This window comes from Lycium barbarum, chromosome 7 (genome assembly GCF_019175385.1).
Source record: "Lycium barbarum isolate Lr01 chromosome 7, ASM1917538v2, whole genome shotgun sequence".
NCBI lineage: Eukaryota > Viridiplantae > Streptophyta > Magnoliopsida > Solanales > Solanaceae > Lycium > Lycium barbarum.
In genome coordinates this window covers 131,610,478-131,622,593 of record NC_083343.1, presented here as the reverse complement: position 1 = coordinate 131,622,593, position 12,116 = coordinate 131,610,478, and the positions used below count along the sequence as shown (strand labels likewise).

The 12,116-nt window shown below is 32.0% G+C and overlaps 1 protein-coding gene across 1 annotated transcript; it reads left to right on the top strand.

Annotated features, from left to right (window-relative positions):
- The first annotated feature begins 6,014 nt into the window (after positions 1-6,014).
- Positions 6,015-10,195, top strand: LOC132604472 (ubiquitin-ribosomal protein eS31 fusion protein-like). The gene is made up of 2 exons (XM_060317988.1): positions 6,015-6,114; positions 9,574-10,195. Exon 2 carries the CDS (start codon positions 9,596-9,598, stop codon positions 10,064-10,066), a length of 471 nt encoding a protein of 156 aa, XP_060173971.1. The 5' UTR covers positions 6,015-6,114; positions 9,574-9,595; the 3' UTR covers positions 10,067-10,195.
- The last annotated feature ends 1,921 nt before the right edge of the window (positions 10,196-12,116 follow it).

The window sequence follows — 12,116 nt, the reverse complement described above, 5'->3', positions numbered from 1 at the left end:
AGAAAACATACAAGTTTCCTGATCGAGCATTCATCGTCGTGTAAGAAATCATCTAGTGAGATTTCCTCGACCTTAGGAAATGCTAGATATAAAGAAACAAGACATGAGCTAGCCGTCCCGAGAGTTTAAAGGTATCTATTTTTTATCAGATGAGCGGTTGGTACTATGATCGTCCTGAAGACATGCCCTCCCCCCCCCCCCCCCCACACACACATATATATATATATATATATATATTCCAACTACAAAAATTAAATAAAGGTAAATTGAATGTGTTATTTTATTTTATTTTAATTTTGATGTTCAATCATCGAGCGAAAGAGGCTTTTCTTCAGTCCTATCCACGAGATCAATCAATTAAACAATAAATAATTCCAATTAAAAGAAAATTAAATAAAAGGTAAATCAAATGTGTCATTTGTCTTTTAACTTTTGACATTCAATCAACGGGCCAATGAGACTTTTCTTTATTCTTATCGACGAGATCAGTCAAATGAACGATAAATATCATCAAATTTCAATTAAAAGAAAATTAAATAAAAAGTTAATCGAATGTGTTATTTCTTTTTTATTTTTGATATTCAATCGTAAAGCGAACCAGACTTCTCTTTATTTTCATTGATGAGATCAATAGAATAAACAATAAATAACATCAAATTCCAACTAACAGAAAATTAAATAAAAGGTAAATCAAATGTGTCATTTTTTTTTCTTGTGCTAATCAATCATCAAGCGAAAGAGGTTTTTCTTTGTTATTATCGACGAGATCAATTAACTAAACAATAAATAACATCAATTTCCAACTAAAAGAAAATTAAATAAAAATAAATCGAATGCTTCATTTTTTATTTTTTATTTTACTTTTGATAATTAATTATCAAGCAAATGAGGCTTTCTTTATTCTTATAGACGAGATCAATCTAATAAACAATAAATAACATCAAATTCCAGCTTGAGAAATTAAATGAAAGGTAAATCAACGTGTTCTTTCATTTTTTACTTTTGATATTTAATCATCGAGCAGAAGAGACTTTTGCTTATTCCTATTGACGAGATCAATCAGTATATGACACTACTACTTAGCGAAATCGTACAGGAAGAAAATCGTCGTCCGTTTTAGCACCGGAAAATGCATTCATGAACTCCACGTTCTTCAAACCATTAGACGTCCAGAGAAGGAAATTCTGTCGCCATTAAAAATCTTCTCAAAAATAAAAAATCAAATACATTTTTGATTTATTAGGTAACATGATGCCACATTTATTCACATTTTATGTGTTATTGTTACAAATAAAAATAACCTGTGCATGCTAAACACGTCACTCAAGTAAGGGGAACACTTGTTACATATGAATGTTAACTGCTACGATAAGTTTTTGTTCTTTTTATTTCTTCTTAAAAACTCATAAATCAAAAGTAAAATATCGTATATTCGAAATTCAAAATTCAAGGTGATCTTATTTATGAATTTAAAAATAAATGAAGTTAAAGTTACTAAAATATTAAAAAAAAAAAAAAAAACTAAATGTTAAGAGGTTAATACTTTATGGAACGAAATCAAACTCAATCTCTTAAATATATCCCCACAACATCTTTAATTCTCGTCCAACCGTTTATCTTTCGACTACCGAACCATTTCTTTAGTATTCTCTCAAGTTCTCGACCAAATTGCATTTTCGAGCATTTATTTAGCTTGGCCAAACAGGCTATAACTCTTCTAATCCATTATTTGGAATAACTTACCTAAGGCTTAATCAAATAATGGTTACTGCTTTTGTCAGAATTTGACATAACATGCTAAATAAAAATAGCAAAACAACGTGTATCATACTATATCAGAAAGGAAGCATGAGTCTTACATAAAATGCATTGCTTACCATTTAAAGGTTGACGTGTACATATGCGATTATTTTAATAGTTCAATCAATTGATAAGCAATAAACACTAAAAATAATAAAGTGACATGCTATATTATTAATGGTCCTGATTCCTGAATTGCACATAATCAGGGATGGCTCAATAATATTGGCGGCCTAAAGCTAAATCTTAACAAGAGGTCTCAACAATATTTGACAAAACTAACTCACACACGTGCGTCGCACGTGCATCTCGTGCACCGCAGGAAACATACAAGTTTCTAGATTGAGCATTCATCATCGTGTAAGAGATCATCTAGTGAGATTTTCCCCGAACCTGAGAAAACGTTAGATATAGAGAGACAAGACACGAGCTAGTCGTCCTGTGAGTTTAAAGGTATCTTATCATGTGCATTCGTTTTGTATGTATCAGGGGTTGATTTTTTATTAGATGAGCGGTCGGTACTATGATCATCTTGAGGACATGGGCCCACACGCTATACACAACTTATGCGGTTGGTAAACTCTTTTCTTTTGCGATGGACTATCAATCAGATCAGTATTTTTTAATATGTTGTTACATCATGTACATACACTCCTGTTTTTGTTTTTGTGTGTTACAAATGCTCATGTCTTTGTAAAATTTCAAAAGTGTACTCTGTTTCTTGATTGCGTGCAAATACAAATCTAAAATTTTGGGAATTCTCCTTTTGTTGTCAGTCCAGCATAAGTGGAGGAGCTTGCATAATCAGACATTGTAGTATAGTTTAAAGTAATATATATATATATATATACACACACATTTGCTGGATTCAATGTAGACAGTAGTAGCACTCTTTTGGGAATTCTCCTTTGTTGTTAGTCCAGCATAAGTGGAGGAGTTTGCATGATCAAACATTGTAGTATAGTTTATAGTAATATATATATATATACACACACACATTTGCTGGATTCAGTGTAGAGTGGCAGTAGTAGCACTCTTTTGGGAGTTCTCCTTTGTTGTCAGTCCAGCATAAGTGGAGGAGCTTGCATGATCAGACATTGTAGTATAGTTTAAAGTAATAATTTAATGTAGAGTAGTGTTGGAAGTGAAGTAAGGGAGTGAGCTGGTAGTTATAGGGGGTGGAGTGTGGGGGGTAAGCTCTACTGCATGTAATAGTCAAAGGAGTTTATACAAGGTGTAAATGCAAGTGAAAATTTCAACAATGTTCACACTACTACTTTTATTTATTCAGTTTAAAGTTAAACATACAATTAGATGGTTGAGATGGTTCAACCAGTTTAAGAAAGGGAATATCTGAATTTTGATTCTACAAGTTTTACTAGACAAAAGCACACAAGTTGAGCTGCTTTCTGATATTGTGTCTTTGCTCCAGACTCCTGCATTTGTACACTGATCTCAACTAAAGTCACACCAACGAAGAAAGATAAATAAGATCATACCTCCTCCAGTATAAAAAAATAAAGGCATCTGAACTTTAAAGTCTAACAAATGATTTCAGATTTTAGAAGATTCTTTCTTCTTTATCTCTACTCTCATTAATAAGAAGGTCGTACTGGTTTTTTCAAGATTATCCCCTACCATTTTTTCAAGATTTTCCCATAAAAAATGCATTTTTTTTAAATAAAATGAATTTTATTACCAGAACTTGGAATCTCACTAGCCTCTGATACACACAAAACGAATGCACATGATAAGACAAAATCAAACTGTTGATAGCTTTGAAGCCTGAGGTAATATCTTCTCATTCTTTCATAAACTTAACCTATTTTTGTTCATTATATGTAGTAACCATGAAAAAAAAACTTGTCTAAAAGACCAGTACTTAACCTACCCATTGTAGAAGCAGGATGTTTGATAAGCAATAAACACTAAAAATAATAAAGTGACAGGCTATACTATTAAGTATTAATGGTCTTGATTCTTGAATTGCATATAATTAGGCGCGGTTCAATAAAATTGGTGGCCTAAAACTAAATCTTAGCAAGCGGTCTCAAGCATATTCAATAACTCACGCTCGTTCATCTCGTGCGCCGCACGTGCATTTCGTGCACCATACATGCATTTCATGCGCCGCACGTTCATCTTGTGCGTTGCAGAAAACATACAAGTTTCCTGATTAAACACTACTCTGCATTAAATTATTACTTTAAACTATACTACAATGTCTGATCATGCAAGCTCCTCCACTTACGCTGGACTGACAACAAAGGGAGAATTCCCAAAAGAGTGCTACTACTGTCACTCTACACTGAATCTAGAAAATGATATGTGTGTGTGTACATGTACTTTTTTTTGTTGTTTTGTTTTTATGTATGATTTTTTCTGTTTTGTTTTTATATTTGATTTGTGCTAATCTAGTGCCTAATTCATGCAAATCACTTGCATTCTGCAAGGTTGAATGCCGCAATAATCAGATTGAAGAGGATAAAGCAAACAAATAGAAACTTGTTGGAGATGGATTAGGGTATCTTTAGCTTAGTAGTTGTGTTATCTTTACAAACCATTAAGCTACATATTGAATCCATACAGTTAAAATGACAATTAAAGGATTGTCTCTACCAATCGTGATTAATCTATCTCTTAATTTTCTTGCTTTATATAACTCTTAGGGTCGTTATTAATCGCGACAAGTTATTTCTGCCATATGGTGGAATAATAGTACCATGATTAGTGTGGAGGGCAATTTTGTAAACTATAAATAAGGCGGAGGATAGTTTTGTAAACAAACAAATTCTTTTTAGAAATTATGCAATGCATGTTATTTTTAATATAACAAACAAACAGTCAATAAGAAATAATATCATGACAACTAATCCCAGCATAAGATGGTCGCAGTATAACTAATTTCACTAAATTTGCAGCATAATTAATCCCAGCACAACTTGTCTTCAAACCAAATGACCCCTTAAAGTCTTAAAGACGTATATGTTTAAGGATCTGTTTGGCCATGAGAATTATTCACTTTTTTCCACAAAAAAAATTCACTTGATTTGAAAATCAGCATTTGGCCATGAAAATTCCAAATACAAGAATTTGTAAAACACCTAAAATCCTTGTTTTCACTTTCAGTACATTCAAACAACCAAATATTCTTTGCAAAAACTATAACCAAATACAACTTCATTTCCAACTCCAACTTCAACACCAACTTCAAAATTCCTAAATAAAGTGAAAAAATATTTGATTTTAATAACCAAAAGCCTACTAAGTTCGGTCCAATTTACGAAAAGATTGATACCTATTAAATGATGGGCAATTCGCAGGAATGCCCTTATTTTGGGGTGATCTTTAATTTTTGCCCTTCGTAGAACCCCTTGGTTTCGGGTTCGAACCCCCGCTCAGTCAAAAATAAAAAATAAAAAAAAATCGCAAGGCATAGTTTTGTATGCCAAACTCTGCCATGATTCAAGCAGAGTTTCAAACTCTACCTTAAGGTAGAGTTTTGGGCAAAACTCTTCCTTAAGGTAGTGTTTTGGGCAAAACTCTTCCTTAAGGTAGTGTTTTGAAGGCAAAATTCTGCCTTGCCAATTTTTTTTTTTTTTTTTTTAACTAAGCTGGGTTCGAACCCATAACCTCGGAGTATTAGGCGAAGGGCAACCATTAAATACCGCCAATTTGAGGAGAAAAAATTAAAGACCACCCCAGAAGAAGGACAATCCGCGCAAAAAAATGTTAAATGACCGGGTCTTGGTCCAACCCCAAATTAATATTTGCAGGCCTAACTGAGTAACAAATGTGAGGTCCAAATTGGAACCATAAATTCTTCACAAATTGAATCCACATACAATTAAAAATTACAATCTAAAAGCTTTCTCTAACAACTATGATTAATCTCTCTCATTAAATTTTGCTTTATATAAACTCTTTAAGTGTATTGTTTAGATCCAATCCAATTTACCAAAAGATTTGAGTAGTAATAACACGAGCTAGCCACTTTTCAGCTACATTAAAAAAGAGTCACTGTTATAAAGTTTCAAATTTCACAGATGAAACTCCGCGACAGTTTTCACCAGTGAAATTTTTAAAAATTTCATGACAGTGTCAAATTTTCAACTACATAAAACTAAAAAGTGGCTATTTCTGAAATTTATTCCAAGATTGATACCTATTAAATGAACCGGGTCTTGGTCCAAGCCCAAATTAATATTTGGCCTAATGTGAGGCCCAAAATAGTTACCATAAATTCTTCACAAACCCTCAGTTTGCTGCTATCTTTCAACTCTTTTGTGTAGCCGCACTCTTCACCTTCAATTCGTAAGTTCCCATTTCTCTCCTTCTTATTATCCTTTAATTAATTTTTAATTAGTAAAACACCAATTTTCTTTTTAGTTATAATGTTGTGGTTGCTTATATTGCTGATTATTTGCTGTTCTTTGTGAGTTTAGTTAGTTATTAAGTGTTGTTTGTTACAGAGAATTCATTTAGCTGACACCCATTCTCATATATATATTTTTTTTGTTGTTGTGATTTTTACATGTTTAATATATGTTTCTTGTTTAATTTGAGCTATAATGGACCTAAATGAAAGTTTCTTGATTATTGCTATGTTTGCTTATACTTGTTATTATTCAGTGTTCCTTGTGTATTTAGCTAGTTAAATATGTGTTGTTTGTTACAGATAATTCATAAAGCTGACACCCATTTTTCATATTTCATTGTTTTGTTGTGATTTTTACATGTTTAATATATGTTTCTTGTTTAATTTGAGCTGTAATGGACCTAAATGAAAGTTTCTTGATTATTGCTATGTTTGCTTATACTTGTTATTATTCAGTGTTCCTTGTGTATTTAGCTAGTTAAATGTGTTGTTTGTTACAGATAATTCATAAGGCTGACACCCATTTTTCATATTTTTTTGTTGTGATTTTTACATGTTAATATATGTTTCTTGTTTAATTTGAGCTATAATGGACCTAAATGAAAATTTCTTGATTATTGCTATGTTTGCTTATACTTGTTATTATTCAGTGTTCCTTGTGTATTTAGCTAGTTAAATGTGTTGTTTGTTACAGATAATTCATAAAGCTGACACCCATTTTTCATATTTAATTTTTTTTTGTGATTTTTACATGTTAATATATGTTTCTTGTTTAATTTGAGCTATAATGGACCTAAATGAAATTTTCTTGATTATTACTATGTTTGCTTATACTTGTTATTATTCAGTGTTCCTTGTGTATTTAGCTAGTTAAATATGTGTTGTTTGTTACAGATAATTCATAAAGCTGACACCCATTTTTCATATTTCATTGTTTTGTTGTGATTTTTACATGTTTAATATATGTTTCTTGTTTAATTTGAGCTATAATGGACCTAAATGAAATTTTCTTGATTATTACTATGTTTGCTTATACTTGTTATTATTCAGTGTTCCTTGTGTATTTAGCTAGTTAAATATGTGTTGTTTGTTACAGATAATTCATAAAGCTGACACTCATTTTTCATATTTCATTGTTTTGTTGTGATTTTTACATGTTAATATATGTTTCTTGTTTAATTTGAGCTATAATGGACCTAAATGAAAATTTCTTGATTATTGCTATGTTTGCTTATACTTGTTATTATTCAGTGTTCCTTGTGTATTTAGCTAGTTAAATGTGTTGTTTGTTACAGATAATTCATAAAGCTGACACCCATTTTTCACATTTCATTGTTTTGTTGTGATTTTTGCATGTTTAATATATGTTTCTTGTTTAATTTGAGCTATAATGGACCTAAATGAAAGTTTCTTGATTATTGCTATGTTTGCTTATACTTGTTATTATTCAGTGTTCCTTGTGTATTTAGCTAGCTAAATGTGTTGTTTGTTACAGATAATTCATAAAGCTGACACCCATTTTTCATATTTCATTGTTTTGTTGTGATTTTTACATGTTTAATATATGTTTCTTGTTTAATTTGAGCTATAATGGACCTAAATGGTTACATAGGAACGGAAATTTTCTTAAATCTGTATAGAGGATTCAATTAATATGTGTTGTTTGGTTGATTTGGGCTCAAGTGGAATGGAATAGTTACGGAGAATTTATATAGCTGACCCCATTTTCACATTTCATTGTTTGCTTGTGATTTTTGTATGTTAATTTATGTTTGTCGTTTAATTTGGGCTATAATGGACTTAATGGTTGCACAGGAACTTTAATTTTCTTAATTGGATTAGTGAAAGATTTGTTCTTTGTTTGATTTTGCCTGAATAAAGTTACATGGTATTGAGGGTTTATATAGTCAACTTCAAATTTGTTTCTAATTGAGGTGTATTGTGTTGATTTGGTTAAAATAGAATTGTATGGTTATGGAGAATTCATATAGCTGACCCCATTTTTCACATATCATTGTTTTCTTGTGTTTTGTTCATGTTAATATATGTTTCTCGTATACTTTGAGCTAGAATAGACCAAGGTAGTTTTCATTGGAACAGAGATCTAGTTGATTTATTGATGAAAGATTTGTTAATTGTTTGATTTGGCCTTAATAGAGTGAAATGTGTATAGAGGATTTATATAGTCGCTGGTTTTAATTTAGATAGAACTGTATATTCACAGAGAATTCATATAGCTGATGTCATTTCTCACATATCATTGCTTTCTTGTGGTTTTCACATGTTAATAGATGTTGCTCGTTTAATTTGAGTTAGAATAGACCAAAGTAGTTATAGAGGAACTCCAATTTTCTTCATTGGGATAGAGAGCCAGGTGATTGTTTGATGAAAGATTTGTTCTTTGTTTGATTTGACCCGAATAGAGAAAAATCAAAGTGCAGTTCCATTGATTGATGAAATGGTTGTTCTTTTTTGATTTGACCCGAATAGAGCAAAATATGTTCTTAAGTTTTATATAGTCCAGTTCAGTTTTGCCTGTAATCTAGGTGTAGTCATTGGTTTGGTTCTGAGAGAATTGAATAGCTACATAGAATTCATGTAGCTGGCTCCATTTCTCACATATCATCGTTTCTTGTGATTTTGACAAGTTATACACATTCTTCGTTTTTAATGTGGTTATAGAGGAACTCCTATAATTTCATTGCAATAGAGGTCTAGTTCATTTGTATTTATACAGTCAACTCCAGTTTTGTTTGTACGCTAGTGATTCGGCTCAAATAGAGCTGAATAGCTCCAAATCTTAATAAAAAAAAGAACAGAGAAGTAATATAATTGACCCCATTCAGCATGTCTATGTTTCTTGTTATATTACAAATTAATACATGTTCTTCGTGTAGTTTGGGCCTGAATAGACCTAAATAGATACAGAATAACTCTAATTTTTTCATTGAACAGAGGCCTAGTTGATTGATTGATGAAATATGCTTTGTTTGTTTGATTTAATGCAAAATGGATACAGCAGGGTTGATATTGTCAACGCCAGTTTTGCTTGTTATCAATCTGCACTCATTGGTTTGGTTGAGATAGAAATGAATAGTTACAGAGAATATATAGCTGCCACAATTTTTGCATATCATTCTTTCTTGTGATCTTTACAAGTAATTATGTATGTCCTTTTATTTAATATGGTCCTGAATATAGACAATGGGGACAGAGGAGCTCCAATCTTTTTGTCGGAATAGAGGGTTAGTTCATTAATTGACAAAACATTTGTTCTTTGTTTGTTTTGGTCTGAATAGAGCAAAATATGGTAGAAATGATTTGTTATGTTTGACTCTAGTTTTGTTTGGCATCAAGGCGTAGTCATTGATTATGCTCTTTGTTGATTTGTGCAGTGGGTGGACCAAGCCTTGAAAAATGCAGATCTTTGTGAAGACCCTGACGGGCAAGACTATTACCTTAGAGGTAGAGTCTTCAGACACCATCGACAATGTTAAGGCTAAGATTCAGGACAAGGAAGGGATTCCACCAGACCAGCAGAGGTTGATCTTCGCAGGCAAGCAGCTCGAGGATGGCCGAACATTAGCCGACTACAACATCCAGAAGGAGTCGACCCTCCACCTTGTCCTTCGCCTTCGTGGTGGTGCCAAGAAGCGGAAGAAGAAGACTTACACTAAGCCAAAGAAGATCAAGCACAAGAAGAAGAAGGTTAAGCTCGCTGTCCTCCAGTTTTACAAGGTTGATGATTCTGGCAAGGTTCAGAGGCTCCGGAAGGAGTGCCCAAACGCTGAGTGTGGTGCCGGGACTTTCATGGCTAACCACTTTGATAGGCACTATTGTGGTAAATGTGGCCTTACCTATGTTTACCAGAAGGCTGGTGGTGATTAGATGAGTGTTACTTTGTTTATTGCTTTATCTTAGTTACTCTTTTGCCAACAGTAGACAAGATGTAATGAATTTGAAGTATGGGATTATGTTTGCAGTTTATAACAAGTTGAGGATTTTTGTCAGCTAAAATATGTTCTTCTCTCTTGTTTTTTGCACTTGCTTGTGAGTTGTGTGATGATCCTGCTTGGCTGGCTAACCATGGTTTTTCGGTTGTTTGAGCTGTTTTTGGTTTAATGTTTATCAACTATGCAGCAGAATTGAACTTTTGATGTTGGTCTTCATTCCTTTGAGTCAAATCCAGCAATAGAAAAGGAAGGAAAATTCATGGACCAACCCGCATCATCTCCACCTTGTAAGAATTACAAGACTTACCCGAAGGACGCCTTTAGCGGTCATAGACCGATCACAGTCCGCAATTGGGTTGGATAGTTAGGGTCGGTGAAGACAGTTAGGGTCAGTGAAGATTAGTTGCCCGCTCAGGTTGGACGGTTGGGATCGGAGACGTTTCTTAGTTAGATAAAGATGCCTAGTAGTGTGAAAAATTCTTACACTATCGGTGCACATAACTAAATTCTAAAAATATGCTTGCTGTAATTATAGGCGACGTTAATTTGACAAATTCGCGGTGTTTGTGTCAGTGCAATCTTTAACAAATAATATAAAAGTAACAATAGCGAAAGTTACTTGTATAGTCAAATCACAAAGATATAAACAAAATAAAAGCTGAAAGGAACTTTCTGAAATTCTTATAAACTAAAAATAAATAATTTTATAACTCTACTCACTATGGTGTAGTGGAATAAATGACAAACAGATCACACTATCGAATTTTGTTTGAATTATAAGTTGGTGAAGAATCCAAATCTAAAATGCTCACACATGAAGAATCCAAATCTAAAATGCTCACACATGACATGTTAAACCGAATCTTTTTCATTGAAATAAACCGTGCAAATGAGGTAAAATAAATGATCCATCCCCTATATTCCTATGACAAATCCCCTATATTCCTATGACAAAATTATGGCAATAATGTTTGATATATGCTGGTAACAGACACCATACGATATTTCCGAATTCACATGCATTGCTTCAAATAAAAGTAATAAAAGTGGTGTTCTCTTGAGAGGATTCAACACATCAAGTACGGTATTTGATTATCATTTTATAATCCCATATAACTAAAATATGCACGCGTTATGCGCCAATTCATTTATTATTTAGTAATGCAAATAACTAATACATAAATACCGAAATCATGCATAACCTAATTGTACGTATATAATTAATTCCTACATTACTAACCAAAAACCCACTAAACTAATTTAGAGCCTGTTTGGCGTAGCGGTTAAAAACTGTTTATTTTGAGAAGTGCTTGTTAAAAAAATATTTTTGGTGAGAAGCAATTTGTGTTTGGCTAATTCATTTGAAAAGTGCTTTTGACTGCTTTTAATAAGCAGATTGTGTTTGGGTAATCTTCTTAAAAAAATGATTTTTGAGTGTCAAATTATAGAAAAGGACAAGTATCAATGAACGTTTACTATCAAGATTATTTTATAGAGAGTTATTTTAAATATCTATTGTGAAAGACTTCAATTAAGTTTTACTTTTATTTAATTAAAATTTTAAAGTACATTAAATTTTTTAATTAATATAATACATAGATGAATAAATAAAATATTGATATAATATCAACACGATGATCTAAATAGACTAAAAAACTACAACCAAAATAAAATTCAAAATCATTACACAAATTAAAATTCAACACAAGAATTATTAATAGAAATTAATGGATTAATGAGGGATATACTTGAAAAATATGTATTTATGGTAGGGATATTTTGTCTTGAAAGAAATAATTTTCCACTTCTACTTTTTTCATTTTCTGCTTCTTCCCAACCGCAGAAAAACTACTTCTACTTCTACTTAAAAACAGTTTTACTAATTGACCAAACACTTCAAATATCTAAAAAAAGTTTTTTTTTTAAAAATAAAATAAAAAAACGCTTTTGGCCTCAAAACCGGTATGGCAAGTAGGCTCTTAATG